This window comes from Leptonychotes weddellii, chromosome 11 (assembly GCF_054177405.1).
Source record: "Leptonychotes weddellii isolate Sample4059 chromosome 11, ASM5417740v2, whole genome shotgun sequence".
NCBI lineage: Eukaryota > Metazoa > Chordata > Mammalia > Carnivora > Phocidae > Leptonychotes > Leptonychotes weddellii.
This window is the reverse complement of record NC_138379.1, coordinates 27,388,983-27,414,236: the sequence shown is the minus strand read 5'-3', so window position 1 is coordinate 27,414,236 and position 25,254 is coordinate 27,388,983. Positions and strand designations below refer to the sequence as shown.

General features: G+C 36.1%; 1 protein-coding gene and 1 long non-coding RNA gene across 3 annotated transcripts in view; both read left to right on the top strand.

Moving 5' to 3' along the window:
* Window positions 1-25,254, top strand: part of LOC145716168 (uncharacterized) — a 453,113-nt gene that overhangs the window by 360,900 nt on the left and 66,959 nt on the right. The window lies entirely within an intron of this gene.
* The window catches only part of METTL15 (methyltransferase 15, mitochondrial 12S rRNA N4-cytidine), a 183,412-nt gene that overhangs the window by 124,322 nt on the left and 33,836 nt on the right, over window positions 1-25,254 (top strand). Inside the window, exons 4-5 of one of the 2 annotated variants that reach the window (XM_031025070.2) lie at window positions 15,772-15,963; window positions 19,951-20,129. In XM_031025070.2, coding sequence (XP_030880930.2) covers window positions 15,772-15,963; window positions 19,951-20,129 — 371 coding nt within the window. The remainder of the gene's footprint in view (window positions 1-15,771; window positions 15,964-19,950; window positions 20,130-25,254) is intronic. The other variant, XM_081798434.1, reaches the window with a different exon arrangement.

Below are 25,254 nucleotides of genomic sequence, written 5' to 3'. Positions count from 1 at the left end.
TTTTTTTATTTGTTCTAAATTTCAAATTTATTTTCACAAAGTTGCTAACAATTTCCTCCTGTTACATTTTTAGTATCCATAGGATCTGCAGTGACATGTTCTTTTTCATATCTTATATTAATAATGTGTGTCTTCTCCCTTCTTGATCATTGTTATAAGGGGTGAAACAATTTTCTTAGTATTTTCAAGGAAGAAATTTTTGGTTTTTGTTTAATTCGTTCTATTGTATATTTTTTTCTATTTCTATAATTTGTTTTTCCTATTTGGAATTTCCCACCTCTTTTTAGGAATTTAATTTGCTGTTGTTATTTAATTTGTGAAAATGAATGCATAGATCATTGGTTTTCATCCTTTTCAAATATGCACATTTAAGTATGTGAATTTTTCTCAAGTGTGGTTTTAAAAATGTATCACAAGTTTTGATGCATTTTCATCGGGTGTTTAGTTTAAAAATATTTACTTATTTTCATTTTTTCTGGATTATTTAGAAGTGTATTACATAACTTCCAAACATTTGGGGACTTTCTAGTTATTTTCCTATTATCAATTTCCAATTAAGTTCCACTGTGTTTAGAAGATATATTCTGTATGATATCAGTTCTTTGAAATTTGATGAAACTAATCTTACAGTCCAGCATATAGTCTATATTTTACATATTCAGTGTACCTTTAAAAATATGTATATTGTGTAGTTTTAGAGTGGGGAGTTTTATATATCAATTATATCAGACTTGATAATTGTGTATTTGAAGTCTTCTATATCTCTGCTTATTCTGTATTTACTAAGAGTGATATTTATTTTATTTATTTAAGCAGGCTCCATGCCCAGCACAGAGCCCAACATGGGGCTTGATCTCACAACCCTAAGATCATGACCTGAACCAAAACCAAGAGTCAGATGCTTAACCAACTGTTCCACCCAGGTGCCCTACTAAGAGTGATATTTAAAAATCTACCATTATGGGGTGCCTGGGTGGCTCAGTCGGTTGGGCATCTACTTTCTGCTCGGGTCGTGATCCCGGGGTCCTGGGATTGGGTCCCCCATTGGACTCCCTGCTCGGCGGGGAGCCTGCTTCTCCCTCTTCCACTCCCCCTGCTTGTGTTCCCTCTCTCACTGTGTCTCTCTCTGTCAAATAAATAAATAAAATCTTTAAAAAAAAATCTACCATTATGATTATGTATATCTGCTTTTAGTTCTATCAAGTTTTACTTACATATTTTGAAGTTTTATTATTAGGTATATACAGATTTATAATTGACATGTCATATTAGTGGATTTGATCCTTTTATTATGGTAAAATACCTCTTTTATTTCTACTACTTTTTTTTTTAAGATTTTTATTTATTTATTTGTCAGAGAGAGAGAGACAGAGAGCACAAGCAGGGGGAGAGGCAGGCAGAGGGAGAAGCAGGCTCCCCGCTGAGCAAAGAGCCCAATGCGGGACTCAATCCCAGGACCCTGGGATCAGGATCTGAACTGAAGGCAGCCTCTTAACCGACTGAGCCACCCAGGCGTCCCTCTACTACTGTTTCTGTCTACTGTATTTGATAACCTTTCTTTTCTATAGCAATTACATGACATTTTTCCCCTTTTACTTCTGTGTCTTAACACGTATGTTGTTATTTATAAGCAGCATATGGATTTTGAAAATATTTACTTTGAATTTAAATATTTAGTCTAAGAATATTTAATATAATTACTGTTATATTTGGGTTTTATTCTACCTACCTACCATTTTCTTGTTTGTTTTCTACCTGTCTAATCTATTCTTCATTCCTTTTTTTCCTCCTTTATTGTTTTCTTTTTTTGTTATTATTCTGTCTTCTCTCTCTGGTTGCTCATATGTTATATATTATTTTACTATTCTTTCTAAGGTTACTCTGGGTTCACAACATGCATAATTTCCTCTGAAAATCTAATATAAATTGGTACTTAATCTCTTTCTGGACATTGGAGTTGTAAGGACTTTAAAACTTGTTAACTACACTTATCACACTCTTGCCTCTTTTGTTACTACTGTATATTTATTAAAGCCACCAGAAATTTTTATTTCTTATACAGTCAATATTCATCTAGATTTACTGATATGTTTATACATTCCAGTGATCTTCATTTCATCATGCATTTTATTTCAACTTGAGATTATTTTCCTTCTGCCTGAAGAAAATCATTTTTAGTATGTCTTTTAGTATGGGTCTGCTAAAGGTGAATTATCTCAGTTTTCTTTAACTGAAAGTATTTTTATTTCCCTTTCACTTCTGAAAGAAATTTGTCAGTCTTTTGGCTTTCATCTTTTCAGTTCTGTTTCCCCTAAGAATGAAGTATATCTCTTTTCTCTGACCTTAATATTTTAATTTCCCTTTGTCTTCACAAATTGTGCTGGTTTTTGTTTTATTTTCTTTTGTTTTTTTGGGGGGGATTTGTTTATGTGTATATCCTCTTTGGAGTTTATTGTGCTTTTTGAATATGTGGCTTGGAATCTTGAATCATTTTGGAAAGCTCTTGGTCATTATAAACATTGTTTTTACCTCATTTTCTCTCTCCTTTCCTTTGGAATTCCAGTTATACATATGTTAGATTTCTTTACCATGTTACCTGTCTTATGCTCTGCTCTGTATTTTCCAAATTATTTCCTCTGCCTTTTTTAATCTTAATACTTTCCACTAAACAATCTTCTATGTCACTAATCCTTTCTTGGGCTATTTTCTAAGCTAGTCTTAAACCTACCTATTGAATTCTTAATTTCAGTTATTGTGTTGGTCTGTTTTCCATTTGGTCTGATTTTCATTTTACTATTTTCTATAGAGGCATTTTGGGGTTCAAATTATTTAACTAACCTTTCTTTTCTTAAGCATATTAGTTATCTTAAAGTCCATTCTAATAACTTTATTCTGTATCCTGTAGTCTATTTCTATGATCTGTTCATTAAGGTTGGTATTTGGGCTTATCTCTTGGTCTATCTAGTAATTTTTTATTTGATTTCACACCTTGTTTTTGAAAAATCATGGAACTGTTTTGAAAGTCTGAAAGGTATCTTCTTCCAGATATCATTTACTGTAGCTTCTGGTGAGCAATTCATCTAATACCATATCACCTTATTTCAGTATGGATTGAACTGATTGGAAACCATATTTCAGTCTTTGTGTGACTTATTTTGGTCTACCTTTCACCCAGTCTTAGCCTTTTTGGATCTCAACTGAAATTCTGGGGTTATTACCTGGTCATATCCACTTGATGGACTGTAAACTTAATCCTTGTCTCCTTCATCTTATGAGGTTGCCGAAAGTTCTGCTCAGTTTCATAGCCTCTTAGCTTCCACTTGCAAATAAACAAAGGCCCTTTAGGGGAAGAACTGTTCTAGTGTCGGGCTCACTTGTTTGCACTACCCATTTATCTCCTCAAGTCTTAGCTGTTTTTGTAGCTCTCTGATCCCTTCAAACAGATAATTTTAATTATCCAGGTTTCCTGGGTTTTTTTCAATGGAAAAGTCGTTCTCATCAAGCTAAACTGCTATAGACAGAAATGGACATTTTCAAATATATTGATTAGATTATCCTCTGGAATATAAGCTCTGCAGTCATTGGGATTTTATGTTTTATTTACTTATATCACAGGTGATATAGAACAGTGCCTGACATTTGGTAGTTGCTCAGTAAATATTTATTTGTTGTTTGTCTTTGTAACTGAGCCCTGGACAGTCTAATTTCTGAGCTGGCTATGTATATAATACTCACAGTAGCCATAGGACTATAACGTATTAATGAGTGGAAAACTTATGAGGCCTGCTAAGCTGTTATTCCGGAACAGGGGGCTATTACTCCAGCTGAAAGAGTTACTGAGAGATACAAATACAATTACATTTATCATTTCTAATGTACATTATTCTAAAATGTACATTATGGGGGCGCCTGGGTGGCTCAGTCAGTTAAGCGTCTGACTTTTGATTTTGGCTCAGGTCATGATCTCAAGGTTGTGAGATCGAGCCCTGTGTCAGGCTCCCTGCTGGGCATGGAACCTGCTTAAGATTTAAGATTCTAAGAAGCCTGCCCTCTTCCTTCCCTCCCCCATTTCTCCCTCTCTTGAAAAAAATGTACATATGTGTTGTGAGTGAATGGTTAAGTCAGTTTTTAAGAAGTATTTCTTGAAGGGAAAGACAATGGTCAGTAAAAACAATGCTATCAAAGATTTTGAGCAAATTATACAAAGCAAAAATAATGTCTTTTCATTCCATCTCTACAGTATATGGAAATATTCCTTGAGCAAGGTGATCTTTGAGCAAGGGTATCAAATATACAATCAAATCAAATATGTACAGTATATGGAAATCTTTGAGTGAGGGCATCTTTTAATATCTAAGTGATCATAATTAATATGAAAATCAAAATATCCTAGATTATATATAAATATGTCTGCAAAGAGCTCTATGTGGTGTGGCAAACATAAACATATCAAAAAGTGAACAGTTCTCAACATCACTTCTCATTAGGGAAATGCAGATCAGAACTATGGTTAAATATCACCTCGTACCTGTCAGAATGAACAACGCAAGAGACGGTAGGTGTTGGCAAGAATGTGGAGAAGGGGGAGCCTCTTGCACTGTTGGTGGGAATGCAAACTGGTGCAGCCACTCTGGAAAGCAGTATGGAGGTTCCTTGAAAAGTTAAAAATAGACTACCCTCCAATCCAGCAATTGCACTACTAGGTATTTACCCAAAGAATACAAAATTACTATTTCAAAGGGATACATGCACACTGATGTTTATAGCAGCATTATCTGCAATAGTGAAATTATGAAGACAGCCCAATTGTCCGTTGACTGATGAATGGATAAAGAGGGTGTGATTGACATACACGCACACACATACACTCACACACACAATGGAATATTACTTAGCCACAAAAAATGAAATCTTGCCATTTGCAATGACATGGATGGAGTTAAAGTGTTATGGTGGGTGAAATGGGTCAGTTGTAGATAGACAGGTACCATATTGTTTCATTCATATGTGAAATTTAAGAAACCAAACAAATGAGCAAAGGAAAAAAAAAAGAGGGGGCAAACCAAGAAACAGTCTCTTTTCTATAGAGAACAAGTGATGGTTACCAGAGGGGAGGTGGGTGGAGGGATAGGTGAAATAGGTGATGGAGATTAAAGAGTACACTTATTTCTATGAGCACTGAGTAATGTATGGAAGAGTTGAATCATTATATTGTACACCTGAAACTAATGTTACACTGTATGTTGACTAACTGGAATTTAAATTAAAACTTTAAAAAGAAAGTTAACAGTTTTCAAACTATAATAGGCATGGTGAAGTGGAAGGAGAAATATAGCCCAATAGAGGCACATCAAAGAGGTTGAAGAAAAAAATTTTTGGTCAAAAGATCACAGCCAGTATGACCTGCATTTGGTGAGCTTGAAGGAAATCCTTGTCATTGCTCCTAGCTCTTAACTGGCATCATAGTGACCAAATTGTAAGAAGATTATCTAAGGGAAGAAAACAACTTGGAGCTGGGGGAGAGGGGTAGCATTTATTAAGGGCTTTTCTATGCCTAGGCATCTTAGTAGGTGTTTTCATGTATATTAATTAATATACTCTTCACACAAGCTCTGTGATATTGGAACTGCTCTGTTGTTTGCATAGTACAAACGAGGAATCTGGCTTCAGAATTATTAGATGATACACAGTTAGAAGAATGAGTATGTTATATGTTCAATCGTAAATACACAAACAAATCAAATACTCTTACATCACCAGCCTCAGTATATATTAGTGCACTGTAGTCCTTTATAATAAAGCAGACCAATAATTTGTATTCCAAGTGCAGATGACTTGCCAGAGTCAAGATGAACAATACTCATCATAGTCAAATTCAAAAATAATTAGATAAAGAATTAGAAAGCTAATGATCTGATTCAGTCTGAGACCAGAACTTGTTGAGGTATTTCTACCATACTCAGCTGCATTAAAGGGGGAAACTTAAACACCGTGAAATACAGGGAACTGAAACAGAGAAATTAAATAACTTGTCCAATACCATAGGATTGGTAAGTAGCAGAAATCTTCTTATTTCTTAAAAAGAAATAAACCATCTCAGTGATTTATCTAAGTTTGTGCATATACCTTTCTATATCATGTGCTCTTGTTCATTTTTATATTCCTGTGTCCAGCACCTAGTAGATAATCCTTATTCAGCAAATATTTTTGAGTGCTAAATCTGCAGACCTATAGCTATGAAGAGATGGCAAACATTAAAAACAATTAAAGTATTTTAATTGAAAAAATCAGACAAACTAGGCAGATTTGTTGATCATGACAAGGTCATAATGGTAAGGAGTGAGATCTAAGTGGTATTAAATAAGTAGAAAGTTGAGAGGTGTTACAGTGTATTGGTTGAGAACAGAGACTCTGTAGCCAGACTAGCCTGTGTTTGCATTCTAATTCTACCCTCACTAGTTGTATGACTTTTACCCTCTGTACTCGTTTCTTCATCTGCAGATTGTGGGCCATTATGTGACCGACCTCATAGGGTTATCAGGAGAATGAAATGATTTGATAAGTATAAAGCACAGGGTCTGGCACACAGAAAGTACCCTACAGTGTTTGCTCTTACAATTGCTCAAACTAGATACGTGTTTCATCCACTGTTTTGGTTCCCTATGAATTCTTTACTTGGGAAGCCTAATGCAGTGGTAAAAGCAGCCATGGCCCTTGGTTTGTGCCTACAGATCAATAAAATTTAATGACTGGAAAATAGGTAGTACATTGGGATTTACATGAAATAATGTTGATGATAATGTAAGAAGGACTTAGAACCACAGTAAGCAGACCAACCTCCTAAAAAAAAGTTATTTGTATTTTGCTCTTCTTATCCTCTTATGGGATGTTATCACACAGGTATGTCCCCAAGTGCACACACGAAATAAATGATTAAGGTTTATGATGAAGTGAACCCTGGATTTGGGTCACTTTAAGTTCAGTGAAACAAACTTTAAGTGTCTGGGTACTACTGTTCCTGGCAGCTTCTTAAGAAATGTTAGTTCTTGGGGTTCCTGGGTGGCACAGTCAGTTAAGCATTGGTCTCTTGGTTTTGGCTTAGGTCGTGATCTCAGGATTATGAGATCGAGCCCTGAGTTGGGCTCTGCACTCAGCACAGAGTCTGCTTGATGTTCTCTCTCCCTCTCCCTGCCCCTCCTGCCTGTGCGCTCTTTCTCTCTCTCTCTCAAATAAATCTTTTTTTTTTTTTAAAGCTACTTTAAAGGGGGAAAACTTATGCTTTACATTGCTCTGCTTGTCACCCTAGTTCATATGATCCATGTTTATTATTAGTCCTGACTTGATGTGTTGGTTTTAGTGACTGGGTCGCTTCTAATTACATCTCTAAACTTACTGTCTTATGCCTGACTCTAACCATATTCCTGCCTAGGACCTCAATTCCTTCACAACTAGATGACTAGTTCTTTTTAGGAAAAGTCTGGCCAACAGTTAGAGTCCTCCTATTTGCTGCCACATTTACTTGATGTTAACTCGTTCCTGACACATTGCTTTCTTACCCCCTACTACCACCTGCTACTCCCTCCCAGATGATCATGTATTAGCTCTTACCAGACCCTATGGCACAGACTCCTTGTTGGTCTCTGCCCAGATTTGTATTTCTGGTATCAGAACCTAGCCCCTTAGTCTACCTCTGAATTCTAAGATCAACCATCACACACCACTGCATGTTTCTTGTGATGCCTGTAAGAGGAAGCTGCTCTGTAATGTGAAAGTCTCACTCAGTAGAAGGGAATCTAGGGGGAATTTTTTTTTTCTCCTTCCTACTTTCAGTTCACTCCTAAATACAGAGAAGGTGGCATATATTGTTTGCAAAAATGCCCACTATAATTCTTTTCTTTTCTGTATATACCCCCTTGTAAGATATCTTTACTACTCTTTTTATCAAGAGGTGAAATCTGATTTTACAGCCCTTGAGTCTGAACTGAACTATGGGCTTGCTTTGGCCAATGGGATATTAGAAAATGGGGCATAATTGGGAACTTGAAAGTACTTATGTATTGAAGTTGGCCTACCTTGCTACTTTGGGAACTAGACCAGTCGGTGTTAAAGCTTGGGCTAGTTAGCTAGATGCTAGAGACACATGGTCCAGTTACCAGCTTTACCCCAGCCAACTTCCCAACATGTAAGTGAGGCCAAATGAGACCAACTAAACCTCAGTCACCCACTATCAGAAGAATCACCCAGTTGAGCCCAGCCCAAATTGCTGATGCACAGAATATGAGCTGATAAATGATTGTTGTTTTAAGCTACTAAGTTTTGGGGTAATTTGCCAAACAGCAAAAGTTAGGTGATTCAGAAAGGATCAAGACCATCATTATTAATCATTTTCATGGACCATTTTTATGTTTTTTGTCAGTTGTGTATGTCTGAATTCCATAATTGTTTACTATGGTAAAATTCATTACTGTACTTGAGGATAGAGGTATATAATGATGTAAAGCATTTATTTGGTATTACTGGTTAAGGTTAAGGTAGAAGAGTGTTAAATCCTAGGAGGAAAAGTATAATAGTGATGTTTTTCTTCCCTAGCCTATCTCAGAGTTATTCTCCAAATTCAAAGTTTTTCTTGAAAATTTATGTTCAGACTTCACATGTTTTAAATTGCTTTATCTGATTCTACACAAAAAAGTCTTCTCTCCATGCAATTGAAAATTGTATATCCATGGGCAGCCAAAGTACTTCTTTTGTATCAAGCCTTTTATAAACCATGGGAGTTTGGGGGTTTTAAAACCAATATGGGCAATGCTCACATTAACAACAAGATGTTCAACCCTGTGAGTTGGATCCATTTTTATAATTTGTAGAGGAATTTATCCTTAACCCCTATTATTAAGCCTTATGTGCAGTTAGAGGAACAATAAAGTTCCATGGTCAAAATACACAGTGAGTTGTGCTATTCTTACATCACTACCTCAGTATATACTTCTACACCTTAGTCCTTTATAACAAACAGACCCATAACTTGTACTCTAAGTGCAGGTGACTTGCCAGAATCAAGATCATCACAAAGAACCTAAAAAATGCCTTCCAGCAACCAAGGTATTATTGACACTCTACTGCTAAGCAGCTTGGCTTTTCTTGGGCTTGGGTTGCAGAACCATTCTCAGGTAGCATGTGCTTTGAGTCACAGGCAATATTCTACTTACATCCTGGGGAGCCTAAGGTGATGACAAATGAAAATAATGATGATTTGAACAAATCGTGCATTTGTAATTATGGCTAAATGTCCTGTTTTGCCTCTGTTTTGTGACCATCATGATCGTCCCTTACCAATTCACACTTTTCTGTTACTTGTTTTATAACCCTTGTAAAATACATATGCAAAAATTCTGAAAATTAAAATTTGAAGGAAGGGAGGAAGAAAGAGAAAAGGGGCCATGGAATGTGCCTGTCCAGCAAAATTAGCCTCACATTAATTGCATATATGAAATAATGCCCCGGGGTCTAAAGTTAAGGCTGAGTTTTCATTTGACAGATTAGTCAGTAACTTTGTGGATGGTTTTTTGACTGTGAGAACAGTCTAATTCTGGAAACATGTAACTGATGCAGCATCAGAAAACTCTGCCTTAAACACGTGATTTACTTTGTAGTGTTGCCACGTGGTTACTTTTGTTCCCATATGATAGTCTCATACTTGTGTATTAAACTGAGTTTTGCACCCAAGGATGACATTTTGGTTATTTACTGAAAGTCAGGCCTAAAACTGTTGTGTGTCATGTTTGAGGACACCCAAGAATGCAAGCATTCCCTATAAGATTTTTTTTTTTTATTTTACAAGTATATTAACAGGATAATAGCTGTAAACCCCCAGGAATTAAGAATGTGCAATAGTGATTTGTTTGAGGTTTTGCTGTAGTATAAAAAAGATTCCTGTAGTTAAAGGTAATACCTGGATCCTAGAGAGTTGTAGTAAATGTGTAGGGCAGAAATTATACTTAGATCTGCAACAATTGACAAAACTAAGCTGCACAAATACAATAATGTAGGAAGCTTAGCAGCTGTGTACATGAAAAAGACTGAAAGGGCAGCACCTTCTTGCTAGACATGTCTCCAAAGGTAACAAAACAAAAGCAAAAATGAACTATTGGGACTTCATCAGGATAAAAAGCTTCTGCACAGCAAAGGAAACAGTCAACTCAAAGGCAACCTATGGAATGGGAAAAGATGTTTGCAAATGACTTACCAGATAAAAGGCTAGTATCCAAAATCTATAAAGAACTTATCAGACAACACCCAAAAAACAAAAAATTGGTCAAGAAATGGGCAGAAGACATGAACAGACATTTCTCCAAAGAAGACATCCAAGTGGCCAACAGACACATGAAAAAGTGCTCAACATCACTGGGCATCGGGGAAATACAAATCAAAACCACAATGTGATACCACCTCACACCAGTCAAAATGGCTAAAATTAACAACTCAGGAAACAGATGTTGGCGAGGATGCAGAAAAAGGGGGACCCTCTTACAGTGTTCGAGGGAATGCAAACTTTTGCAGCCACTCTGGAAAACAGTATGGAAGTTCCTCAAAAAGTTAAAAATAGAACTACCCTACAATCCAGCAATTGCGCTACTAGGTATTTATCCAAAGGATACAAACATAGTGATCCGAAGGGACAGCTGCACCCCAGTGTTTATAGCAGCAATGTCCACGATAGCCAAAATATGGAAAGAGCCCAGATGTCCATCAACAGATGAATGGATAAAGATGATGTGGGTTATTTGTGTTTATGTGTATGCACACACACACACATACACACACACACATATACAGTGGGATATTACTCAGCCACCAAAAAGAAGGAAATCTTGCCATTGGTAATGATGTGGATGGAACTAGAGGGTATTATGCTAAGTGAAATAAGTCAGAGAAAGATAAATGCCATATGATTTCACTCATATGTGGAATTTAAGGAACAAAACAGATGAACATAGGGGAAGGGAAGGAAAAATAAAATAAGATGAAAATTGAGAGAGAGACAAACCATAAGAGACTCTTAACTATAGGGAACAAACTAAGGATTGCCGAAGGGAAGGTGGATGGGGGGATGGGGTAATTGGATGATCGGCATTAAGGAGGGCACTTGATGTAATGAGCACTGGGTGTTATATGCAACTGATGAGTCACTAAATTCTACCCCTGAAACTAATAATACACTATATGTTAAATGAATTTTAAAAAAAGGAACTTAAAAGACTGAAAACTATTAGGTAACATAAGGCAATGGTCTGAAATAAATTCTGAAACTATTTTGACCTTGGGCTGTATTAATAAAATAACTAGAACAAGAAAAGGCCAGAATTGACTTCATTCTGTGTTGATCATTATGGAATTTAGATCTAGGGACATAGACAAATTGGAACATATTCAGAAAAGAGCAACTAGCATGATGAAAGGTTTTTTTTTGTGTGTGTGTGTGTGTGTGTGTGGAGAATAGCAGAAGAAACAAGAGTTGTATGGTTTAGAGGAAAGAAAACTTGAGGAGCATAATAGCTATAATAGTTATGAGGTTTGCCATTGTAAGAAAAAAAAGCACTTCTAACTGCCTTTAATAATGAACATAATTTATGGGCTCATATAACTCAAAAGTTCTGAGACAAGTTGGATTTTAAGTGAGGCTCAATCTAGTGGCCTAGTTAATCTTTCTATTTTGCTTTCTACAGTTTTGACCGAAACTGGCTGCCACTCTCTCTCTTCTTGGGTCAGGATATCTGCTGGCAACTATTAGGGCTATGTGCTTCCTTCATGTCAAGCGAGAGTCTGAAAAACCTTTTTCCTCCTATATAGCTCATTGAAAGAAAGAGTAATTTTCTTTTTCCAAATCCCTAGGAAATATCTCTTGTATCTCATTGGCTAGAATTGTGGCACATGCCAATCTCTGAACAAATTACAGGGGCCATAGGGATGGTGTGTGCAAATTAGCATGGCTAATCACAAATCTATGTCTTGAGCTGAGATATTATGTCCATCAGGATTCTCAGGAGGAACAGAACCAGCAGAAGATATACACACACACACACACACACACACACACACACTTGTATATTACATATTGATAAATATTATATATAAAATATATATTTAAATATATAAATGGTGTGTGTGTATATGTATATCTCCTACTGGTTCTGTTTCACCTGAGAATCCTGATGGATATAATATATAATATATAAAGGGATTTATTTTAAGGAAATTGCTCACACAATTGTAGGACTGGCAAGTCTGAAATAGATAGGACAGGCCATCAGGCTAGAAATTCTCTGACAGGAGCTGATACTGAAGTCTTGAGGCTGAATTTCTTCTTCCTCTGGGAAACCTCAGTTTTTGCTCTTGGAAAGCCTTTCACCTTATTGGATGAGGTACACCTACATTACTAAAGGTAATGTCCTTACTTAAAGTGAACCGATTATTAACTACATTTACAAAGCAACACCTCGATTAGTGTTTGATTAAATAACTAGGTAATGTAGCCTTGCCAAGTTGACATATAAACCACCATAGATATAATCAGTCTCGCCCAAAATACATGGCTGAAATTTTGAGGTCCTGCTGGAAGAGAGATTGGCCAACTAAGAGGCTGCCAACAAATATCCCTTACAATGACTAATAGTAGATATGTGAAAGGCTTCCATGGTTGTAGGTTTTCAGTTGTTTTACATAGACTAATATCAAGGGGAAAAAATATAGAAATGGTGAGGAAACAGTTATCAACTAAAAAATAATTAGCAAAAAACAGTAGTGAGTTCTGATTATTGGAAACGTTCAAACATGAGCTAGATGGTTGTCAGGTAAGGCCTTAAAATTAAAGCCCAATATTATGTGTTCTTGACATCTGGGGAAAATTGGAAGACCTTCCAGTGGCCCAACCACAAGTTCTCCTCCCCACTGTGCTCTCACAGATAAGGTTCCTGAGCCAAAGGACCCTTATTATCAAAGGGATAAGTAAAAACATCTGCTTATCTCTGAGTAGCGGGTTTCAGTTCTCTGCCCATGGAATTCCTCAGACAAGCCAATCACATTCTTTCATGGGAACCAAGAGTCACCGGCTCTTTTGATACTTAAAACCTGCTTATTATAGCCTCTGCTTGCCCACTCTGTTCCTGAGTGCAACCCACATGTAGCCATGCATGGTACATGCTGCCCTCCTCCCCTGGGCTATAAGGATGTGTGATTAATAAACTGTCAATCTCATCTGTCCAGTGGCCAGGTGCTGTTCTTTCAACCATTTCCATAATTCTAGAATGGGAATCCCTCCCTCACCGACGGGGAGAATGGGAGGTGGTTAAAACAGTGACTCTCCCCCTTCCCCACCCCACCCAGCAGTGATGGTGGAGACGGAAAAGATTCAAACATCAGTTAAATAATTGGAATTAGTGATTTGTGAGTTGCTTTCCAATCCCAGTATTCTATTATTTGTGTTCCCAGTGTTAGTATTAGCATTCATTGTGTATTTCCAAATACAGATATAACAATTTATCTTTCTACTATTAGCATCCATCAGGTTGTTTCACAAATTATTCATTTACATATTTCTTTTTCTCAGTTCAAAGCTTTGAAAAGCCATGCTTTATTCATCTTTATATACCTTCAGTTAACATAATGTCTGATATATAGCAGATAACCAATGAATTTTTGGTGAGTGAATCTGAAAATCAAGTTTCTCCATCAGAAACTGGGGAAAAATTACCAATGAGCAATGAAGTTCTCCCTAAACATAACATCATAGGGGTGCCTGGGTGGCTCAGTCGTTAAGCATCTGCCTTCGGCTCAGGTCATGGTCCCAGGGTACTGGTATCGAGTCCCGCATCGGGCTCCTGCTCAGCGGGAAGCCTGCTTCTCCCTCTCCCACTCCCCCTGCTTGTGTTCCCTCTCTCGCTGTCTCTCTGTCAAATAAATAAATAAAATCTTAAAAAAAAAAAATAACATCATAAACATGAATTCCCCAACACTGTTGAAATCCAAACTTACCCTATCCACCTGTAGATGGAGGGAATAAGGTCTTGGGAGAGTTGCCAATTTTTTCTCCTCATTCCCCATCCAAAATGCATACCATTTGCCCTAAGGCTTCTGAAGAACCCTGCAGGCAGCATCTCACTTTGTGTAGGAAGGAGAATTAGTATAGCTGCAAGGTGATCCCAACTTCTTGCCTGTCTATTGATTTTGAATGCTCCATTCACTTCAAAATCCCTGGTGAAAGCTAAAACATTATTTCTTCAAGAAGGTATTTATTTTAAGCATAGTTTCATGCTTCATGCTTGAGGTGTGCAGCTGCACAGCACCCCTATCCTAAATTATGGGAAAAATATAGAACAATCTAAAGTGTTTGTCTTGAAGATGTTTGACATATCTTTTTTCTGTGATCTCTGCTTTATTATTTATTGTACTTAAATTGGCTTACTCATTAAATTTATTTTTTATTAACATACAGTACTATATAAGTTTGAGGTGTACAGTGTAATGATTGACTTACAAATATTGTGAAATGATTACCACAGTAAGTTAGTTAACATCCATCATCTCATATAAATATAAAAAAAGAAAAAAATATGTCTTTCCTTGTGATGAGAACTCTTAGGATTTACTCTCTTAACAGCTACCTATATATCATACAACAGTGTTAACTGTAGTTGTCATGTTGTATATTACATCCCTAGTACTTATTTAACTTATTTATCTGGACATTTGTACCTTTTGACCACCAATTCTCTTTTCCCCATCTCCTACCTCTGGTAACCACAAATCTGATCTCTCTCTCACTCTTTTTTTTTTTTTTAATGAATTTGGTTTTCTCTCTCTCTTTTTAAGATTTCACATATGACATCATACAATAATTGTCTTTCTCTCTCCGACTTATTTCACTTAGATAATGCTCTCAAGGTCCATCCAGACTATCACAAATGACAAGATTTCCTTCTTTTTTTAAGGCTGGATAATACTCCATTTGTGTGTGTGTGTGTGTGTGAGTGTGTGTGTGTGTGTACATGTGTACGTGTACACAACTTCCTTATTCATCTGTTGATGGACACTTAAGTTGTTTCCATGTTCTGGCTATTATAAATAATGCAGTTATGAAAATGGGGGTGCAGATACCTCTTCAACAGAATGTTTTCATTTCCTCTAGATATATTTCCAGAAGTGGAATTGCTGGATCATATGTTAGTTCTATTTTTAATTTTTTGAGGAAGCTCTATACTGTTTTCCATAGTAGTTGAACAAATTTACATCCCCACCAACAGTGCACAATTCCCCTTTCTCCACATCCTCACTAGCATTTGTTATCTCTAAATTTATTCTTTTGATAAATGATATATGCTTCTTTTCCTGACCCATAGATTTAAGATTTTTTTTTTTTTGGAAAAGAGTTTATTTTGTGCAAATGAGTAAGAGATTTTTTTAAAAGAACTATGAATGACCTGATCTGACAAAGGAATTTTGCAAATTCGTGAACTTACTGTATACCTTCACAGAATATACAATAAACTGTTTATTAGCAAAAATAAAATTATATTAATTCACCTCTGGTGTTGAAACCAAGGATGTAAAGTTTCCATTTCCATATGTCTTTATATAGTACCAAGCATGTGATTGGTCCTTACTAAATACATATTGGTTAAATAAGCTAATAATAGGCTGTGCTTCCTTCCATTGATCATAGACCTTAAGAATTTAATATAACAAAGTCTTTTCTCCATCTCCTGGGTTTATTCACAGTAAACAGATCCGAGCTATGCTAGGCCAGTTCAGCCAGGCAGAAGCCTTATTAATGAAAGCTGGAGTGCAGCCAGGGACTTTGGATGGAGTTCTTTTGGATCTTGGGTGTTCCTCCATGCAACTTGATGCTCCTGAAAGAGGTTTTTCCCTCCGGAAGGACGGCCCCTTGGACATGAGAATGGATGGTGGCAGGTGAGTATCGATAAAGCATTTCTCCTCACAACAAGAAATCAATTTTGCAGAAACACTCTGGATTTAATTTCCTTTTAAGACTGCAGAATTCCCATCACACGCCCACACCTAACACTATCCATACATAATAAATCAGGTTTGTTTGCTAGTCATTATAGATTTTAGTGTTTCTCTAGATTTGAGATTCTAAAAGAAGAATCATTGCTATCTTTACACAAAATAGTGAAGAGGATAACTTTCATATTATCTTTTTTATAGATACAATATGAGCCTTTAGACTACAAACAGTATTGATAAATGTGATACTGAAACAATGGATCCATTTCTATCCAGGCCCAACTATGCCTATTGTGAGATGTAAAAGGAATTATATTTAATGCATATTCTTTTGAATACTAAATAAAATGCAAGATTCTGGAGGTCAGCAATTGTATGTTTTGTCCTGTCTCTTGTACAGTCACTTTGGTTTAACCTTCTCCAGAGAAATTACAGTTTATGGTACTGTATCAACATAGTACTATGTATAGGACAGCTTTACACCTCCTCTTCATTCCTCACCACCCTGGAAAGTTTGTTCTCCATTATTCAAGGAAGTGCATATAACACAAAGATGATCACATTCTAGTAAAGTGTGGGATAAGTTCTTTTAAACCTAAATTAATTTTTAAAGCTTAGATTAGCACTTGTCTCTCTGCCTAACACTGGCTCAGGGTCGGAATAGCCTGTACGTACAAAGCTTAACCGTGTTTTTCTTCCTCATTTCATGCCCCACCACCACTGCCAAATTATGTATCACAGCCCCCACCTTTGGGAAGCTTACCTTCCAAGAGGAATATTAGATTTTCTTATTTCTAAATAAGCAAACCATTCTGTTACTGTTACTAATCTGCAGTTTTAACCTGCACAAACATTTCTACTGAGACAAATAGATTTTCCAAAATGTCTTCCAATCTATTAGAAGGACCTGTATATAAGAAATTTAATGTCCTGTTTAAGTCAGCAAATTAATATTGAGTTGACTTTGACTTCTTTCCCATAAAATGCTTTGTTCAATGGTAATTATTCACATATAGCCTTTTCCCCATGTTTTGATATGACCTGGTAACTTGGATTGTGACCCATACTTGTTGGAACCTTTTTGTTCTGAATCTTACACTTCTTTTGCACAAGTTGGCATTCATAGGATGAAGAATGTGCTTATAAAAGAAAATAATGAAAATCCTTTAAAAAGCAGTGACTAATAGTAAAGGTCAAATATCTTTTCATGTTTGAGATTGAGGTTGTTGTGTAGAGGTAATAAAATGTCAAGCAAATTTCTTCTGTTCCTATGTCTTGTTAAAGGAGGATGCCTTCTGAAATACAATGAACAAAGTTTCTAGTTAATGGTAGTAAATCCCCATATTGTTAATATAAAGACTTTTCAGCAAATTGTAGTCTGTGAATCAGGGTTCTTGAAGTTTTCCCCTAAGAACCTGAAAATAAAATTGCCCTTGAGCATTAAACTCTAAGTCAATACATAATGGATGAGATTAGTGTTGAGCAAATATATCTTAAAAATCAGGGTGGCTTCCAGGTAGATAGCATAGACTGTATAACCTAATCATTGCAAGTATATCCAATACTTGATCCAAGTGGTGTTATGGGGCGAGGGAGTCCAAGCCAAAAATTATGGCCAGTCAGATCCTGGAAGCTAATATATCTCTGTGATGAAGGTAGATGCAAGAGGCTTTCCTAACCTGTTGTCATTTAACACTGGACTCGTATAGCATAGTTTAGTCTGTGCTATCCTGATTTCAACAACAGATCTCAGATTACAAAAGGTTCTCATGTAGCAAAAAGAAACACAGCTTCAAGGACTCGCAGGTCTAATTCTGTTGTCAGTTGTATTCTTCATTGGAAATTAATAAATTTCACTTGTGTTAATATTTTCTTTCTGTCTTTAGTGCAGTTATTTTAAATCAGTGATTTCTGGAGAACCGACAAGATCTCTCACCTGTTAATTTGGGGCGGGGGGCAGATTTTGTATCTTGACTTCACTGTGAATGCCTATTCTGAAGTCTCCTAGCAGCCTATCAGCTTTTCAGTGTTGCCCCTTTTGTAAATGGAAACTTCTACATTGCTATTCAGTGTTAACATGAGGGTAAAATAAAATTATGTCCATTATCCACTGAACTATATTTGAGCAAAATGCTGTTTAATGGTCTTACTTAAAAGTAGAAAGGTATTATAAGAAACTGCTAAGTACATCCGTACTAATCTTAGAGTTGTCCTGGTAGAGCTGGACTATATCCTGTGGGTCTGAATTTACTATCATTAATAAGGTTCATTTCAATGCTCAGTGGTTTGGACAGTTGAACACACAGCACGTAAGATCTAGCTAGGATGTTGTCCATTAGGCTAAGGATGATGGGCAAATCTAGGAATGGGCAAGATCTGGGACACAGACATTCATTGAGCTTCTGTATGCCAGACATTCTACTATCTATTTTACAATTGCATGTACTCTTAATTTTTCCAACAATTCTATGAGGAAAGCATTGTTATTTCATTTTACAGGTTAGCAATTGGGGCTTCAGTAGGTTTAAAAACTTACACAATATGAATAGCAAGTCTGGGATTCTAACCTCTGTTGATCTGACTCTAAAGACCAAATCTTTATCCTTAAAGCTATTATTGAAAGAACAAAGGCTATTGAGATGGAAACAGGGCTACCTTATAGGATGTTCATTAGTCTGGGGGTACCATGGTAGCCAAAAAAAAATGAGTCAGATCTGGAAAGCAAGGTTTCATTCTCTCTCTCTGTGTCTCTCTTTCATACACACACACACACACACACACACAGACACACGCACACACATACACACACACACACAGTAAGACAGAGAGAGGGAGGGAGAGGTCATGGCAAAATAGGGCAAAAGCCAAACACAACAACAAAATTTTCTCCTGGAGGCACTAGGCATGTTAACAAGGTGCAGTATAGTATTTTTAAGAAGGGATTCAGGTGTTTCTTCACAGCCCCACTGTGGTATAGTCTTTAGGTCTTAAAGCTACCATATCCTTATTACTTAAAGTCCTCACAGTGTGATACTGACAATCAGTCCAACACATTAACTACAGGAGTAGTAACTGTACTGTTAACAAAGCTATCTTACTAATAAGTAAGGCCTCAGTTGGTTCATCACTTAGAATTCCTTCACACATTTCCCTAAAGGAAGGTAAACTGGAATGAATGGTCTGACAGAGTGAATGCTATTTGCTACTACTGTGATCTATTCTATTTGGCTAGAGGTTGTTTTTTCTTTGTCTCCTGCACCTGAAATTACCATCTCAGGCTTGTTTAGTACTGTTTCTTGATTCCTAAGTTTTACCCCATGGTGACTTTAGTCATGGGTTTATAAACCAATATCATTAAACATTGGAAATAACATACATTATTACCATTAAGGTTGTTCAGTTTTTTGTGAGGGGAACAGACTGGGAGTATCTTCTTGTATAGACTTTCTAAGTTCAATTTGTGCTCCCATATAAGTACTCAGTTACTTTATAATCTCAGAATTAAGTTCCTGAGATATAGGCGCCTTTAAATATCTGTCCATATCTTGTATCTTCTTATAGTGAAAAACAAAATCAAGCAGTAATTTAAATTTTGAACAAGCTAAATCCAAACATTTTCCATTATTTTAGTTTAGGGGAAATCTGCATTAGTAATAATAACTTCTTTGTGAATTAAAGGTTAGTAAAATATATTAATTTCCTGCTGCCCTTGACCTTGATGAATGTCACACACAATCCACTATTGCTCTTATGATGGGTATTTGAAATGGAAAATCTATTTCGTTTGTTTAAGATTTCAGTCTCTGACTTTAAAAAACCTCAGACGTTCTCTTAGACTCTTTGTGTATGCCTGACTTCAGTACTCTGAAATTTCACCTCTTGTCAATGAAAACTGACGTCAGCAAACTAATTGGCTCTTCTTGTGCGTAGGTACCCTGACATGCCCACCGCAGCTGATGTTGTGAACGCTTTAGATCAACAGGCACTTGCATCCATCCTGAGAACATACGGGGAGGAGAAGCATGCCAAGAAAATCGCTTCAGCAATCGTTCAGGCACGCAGCCTTTACCCCATCTCCAGAACCCAGCAGCTTGCCAGCATCGTTGCAGGTACCCTCATTAATTCTGAACAGTGTCTGAGAGGAAAAAAAAAAAAAATATATATATATATATATCCCCCAAACCCCCAGAGGGATTCATTTGTACTTAAAATCATGCAGGATAGAATCTTGCGTATCCTTCTCTCCATACCAGCTTTCTTTTGGTTTTGCAAGCTTCTCCCCTCCAACACCTCTCCCCCACACAATTTAAGAAAATACACTGTAGTTGCTGATTAGTTGAACAATAGATTTTTTTTTTTTTATAGAGGTAATTTATCATTTATGCCTACCAAAGTGAAATGTGGAATGACAAGAGCGGAAGAATTTCTTGATCCATCACAGTGGTTGATAAGCATTCTGTATAAGATCTGACATTACCTCTCTTAGTTTCACATTTCTGCATTTTAATATTTTGGGCAAAAGGAGAATTGCATTGCCCAACTGCTAAAATAAAATCCAGTGACTCATACATCTATTCTAAACAACCAGCTAACAAAGGGTATGTGATGTATAGGTTATTCCACTTTGTGAATGCTAACTAAATCAGCCTGAGGGGCTTATTGAAATATTTCATCTTTTGTGCTGTTTGCCACCATAAACCTCTTGAACTTAAGTCTAGCTAGGAGGCGCTTTATTATAGCCTTTCTGTTTGAAGCCAAAGTTGTTTCACAGCTGTGTTCCGTGATGAAAGTTTTCCAAGGCAAAAATACAACTCCTGCGGTTATTTAACAGAATTCCAGTGTTAAATTCTTCATCTTGTTGGGCCATCTGAAGCCCTACATCATTTTTATTTACCAAATGTATTAGGATTTCTTTTCAATGGCTCCTGTTAAGTTACTTAAGTAGATAAAGAAGTAGTGAAAATGAATAATTATGTAGCTTATAAAAAGAACCTAATATTAGTTGCCTCTATCTTAATATTATGTATAGTTTAAGGAATAAAACTTGATTATAAATTCATTCAGATGAAGATTTAGAGATCATATAGCAATTGTTTTATGACATAATTTAATAAAACTCTATTTTACTTAGGATAATAAAATATAGAGTTGGCCAAGTCTTTAAATTTTTTAAGCTTTATACACACCTCAAGGCCTTTCCAACTTACTACTGAGATTCCTGTAGTCAAGTAAGAGCAAAATTCTTATAGGTTATATGATCATAAAATATGCCATGGTATTTTTTCCCAAAAAGAGTTTGTATTAGCACACTGCATTAATTTGCCCTCTGTCTTGTATCCCTTTCTTTCCACTCTATACTCACTAACCATTACTACCTTACCTTACCCTTTCTGTCATTCTTTAGCTGTATATGTTGTTCTCTGTCTCCCATATTTTTATACATGAGAAAATCCAGAATTTTCTAGTGCTGAAAATGGGGATCAGGGCTAAGGGCATCCTAGAGATCATCCAGTCAAAAAACCTCATCTGATAACTGAAGAAACTGAGCCTCAGGGAGGGTCAGTGGTTTCCTCCAAGGTAGACAGCCTAGTTAATGGCAAAGTCAGTACTAATCTAGAATTCGGAAGTTCATGAATTTGAGGCATAACTGGGAATTTGCCTTTAAGATATTGAGTTAACTTTTTTGTCTCAGGGTCCTAATCTGCAAACTTGGGGTAATAACACTGTGGCATTACACAGAAATTATATCAAGATGTAGAATAGGAACAGTTTAAGTATTTTCAGAAGGATTATGATGTGGAAAACATATTAGGGCTATGAGAAATGATATCATAAAAATGAGAATATTCATATATGTGTAGAATTAAATAAATGCCATTAAAAGATTGAGTTCCCCATAATGAGTCCTTTTTTATGGCTCAAATCAACCCATAATAATACATATTTACTGATGATATAATTCTGTGGAAAAGGGAAAAACAAAAAAAAAATGGGTTTGCATTTTGTGCTCTTTTATTCAAAAACCATTTTGGGAGAGGATGCTAAATACCAGGCATTATACTGAGTACTAACAGTGGAAGGGGGGAGCAGATCAGAGCCTCTATTCACAAAGTTTACTGACTGGTAAGTAGCTGAATAAAAGCATAGTATAGTAAACATGGTTCTTCTACTTATAGTGGAAATCCCCTTATTTATCATAGTCTGAAGTTATGATTGTGTGGGTAATAGAAAAAGTTGGTACATGTGGAGAATTATAGAACCTATACATATTTATATATATGGAGATGCTCGGGTCCTAATTGCAGTTCTGCAAAGTCCATTCTTACATAAACCACAACCATGGTGTATCTTCTACAGCTCTGATTTTATTTTTATTAAAGTAAAGTTAGAGTTTAAAGGTACTTACAGAGCAATCTGAACATATTTTCTAGATTTTTATAATTTTTCTATCTTTCATAATTACCTCATGTGCATCTAATTTGATTGCATTTTTTACATGACTTACCTTTATCGAGAGTCTCCAAAGTGTCTACGTTAGTTTTCATGAGAACAGCAGATGTCTTTCATTTTGCATTCATATTTCACCAGTTTATGTAATATTTGATTAAATTAATTAATGGCAAAAGTAAGTGCTCTGGGCTATAAGGGTATAGCTCTTTCGGTGGGAGCAGGACTGTATAGGAATGCTCAGAGTAAAATACTACCCTGAGACACTTGAACAGAGAAAGGGATTAATTTGTCAAGTCTCTTAAATAGAAGTGTCTTAAGAGAGCTACTCATAGAGGAAATATGGAAAGCAATGGAGGGCCCAGTAAGGTTCCTGTATTAGTTTTCTAGTGCTGCAGTAACAAAGTACCATGCATTTGGTGGCTTAAAATAACAGAAATTTATTCTGTCACAGTTCTGGAGGCTAGAAAGGCCAAAGTCAAGTTACCAGCAGGGCTCTAGGGGAGAATGCCTCCTTGACCATTCCTAGTGTCTGGCAATCCTCGGTGTTCCTTGGCTTGTATATGTATCACTAAGTCTCTGTCTCCACTATCATGTGGGATTCTCCCTGTACATGTTTTTGTGTCCAAATTTTCCTTTTATTATAAGGACATTAGTTGTATTGGATTTAGGGCCCAACCTAATAGAGTATGTCCTCAACTTGAATGATATCTGCAAAGACCCTATTTCCAAATAAAGTTATGTTCACAGGTTCCTCGTAAACACAAACTTTGGGGGACACTATTCAACCTGGTACAGTTCCTAAGCAATATCTTTATTTAACAAACATGTATTTTGGCAGGCTATAACATGCTATGACTATATTCAGACATCTTTTCTGGTTCTAATAAAATCATACTAAGTATGTCCAAAATTATCAAGCACTCTGGGAAATATGCCACATAGTAAAGCCCATATATTGATGGAAATATAAATCACTTCCTTTACTTTCAAAAAGCTAATAATCCATTAGGACAAGGAAGACCATGACACTTGTAATCACAATATACTTAGTGGAATTACATAATAATTCAAGTGATTAAGTTGTAATTTGTAAAACCTAAAGCCTAGTGCCTTTTGCTAGTACAAGTAACTACAGTTCCAGTACTCTTCCAATATCATGTAAGCACCAAAAGACAGGTTTGAGGCTGCAGTTTGGAACAGGACACTTAAAACTACCATGAATTACTTTGTAAATTACCAAATTAGTAATTTATCATTCCAAAAACAACCTGTGGGACTTCACTATTCATACACACTATTTAGAACTACTAGCCAGAAATTTTAATATTAATATCTAACACATGTTAGTGTTCTCTCCAAAAATAATTCATAAATAACAAAGCACATTTTGTTAAGCCTAGTTTATGTTCTAATACAGTTATAACTAAAAAGTTAGATTTATGAAATCTAAGACCTGAAAATGACCTGAGGGACTAATTTAATGTAGAACCAAACTCTTCCTCACCTCTAATAAATGGTCATCTTGCTTTAGCCTTGTCATCTCCATCTGTTTTACTCCCCTTGTATTTCTGTGAAGAGGAGCACATTTCAGTCTGAAATTGCTAGTTCCATAAATAGAGACTTAAAGTCTTTAGAAAGCATGAATTCCTTAGAATAAAATCCAAATTCCTTTCCATGGTTTGCAAAGCTTTTCATGGACCAGCTCTTACCTGTCTTTTCATTTTCATCTTTCTTGCTCTCCACAATAATCTCTGTCCTAACCATACTAAAGTTCTTATAGTCTCATCTTTCCAGCACACCATAGTCGCTCTCACTTACAGGCCTTGTGTATTATTAACATTAACACTAAAGTGCCCAACCCCTATCCTTTCCTATCGCTAGTGCCGGCTCATCCTTTCGAGCGTAAGTGAGGTGTCACTTCCTCCAGGAGGTTTTTTCTAGCTCTACACAGATTAGTTGAGATGCTCTCCTCCATGCTCCTGTAGCACTGCATTTCCCTGTCACAGCACTTCCACTGTTCTCTTGCTTGCTTCCTATTTAACTTCTCTCCTAGACCTATACTGTCTAATACAGTTGCCAGTAGCCACATGTGTCTATGGAACTCTTGAAATGTGGCTGCTCCTAACTGGAAGATCATATATGTAAAATACACACCTTAACTTGAAAAAAGAATTTAGTGTATCTCAAAAATGTATATGTTCATCCTGTGTTGAAATGGTCGTATTTTAGAAATTATTGGGTTACATACAATATTAAAATTAACTATACCTGTTTCTTTTTACTTTTTCAAGGTGGCTATAGAAAATTTTAAGTAATATATGTGTATTGTATTATATTTTTATTGGATGGTCCTGCTCTAGATGATAAACACTGTGAGGGCTCTGTCATGACTCTCTTACTCATCACTGTACCCCCAGTGCTTAGCATAGTTTTGGCTTTGGAAGGCATTTGGTAAATACTTTTTCAAAGTTAATGTATAAAATAAATAGATCAGGAAGGTTCTGCTTTTATAAAGTTGGTATTCAGTGAAATAACATCAGTGGAACTAAAAAATTGGTGTTCAGTCTTGGAGGTCATAAACAGTGATTCCCTCCATACCATTATGCTCTAATAACACTAACACTAAAGTACTCAAGTAAATTAGGAAAAGCACATTGCCTTCCCAGTACTTTCGTTTATTCATCTTCAGGCTGAAATGATATTTTTCCTCCCTTATTCTTTAGAGATGCTGTGAAAAAAAAAGAAAACTAATAAAATATTTTTATTAATTAAGAATTTTTAATG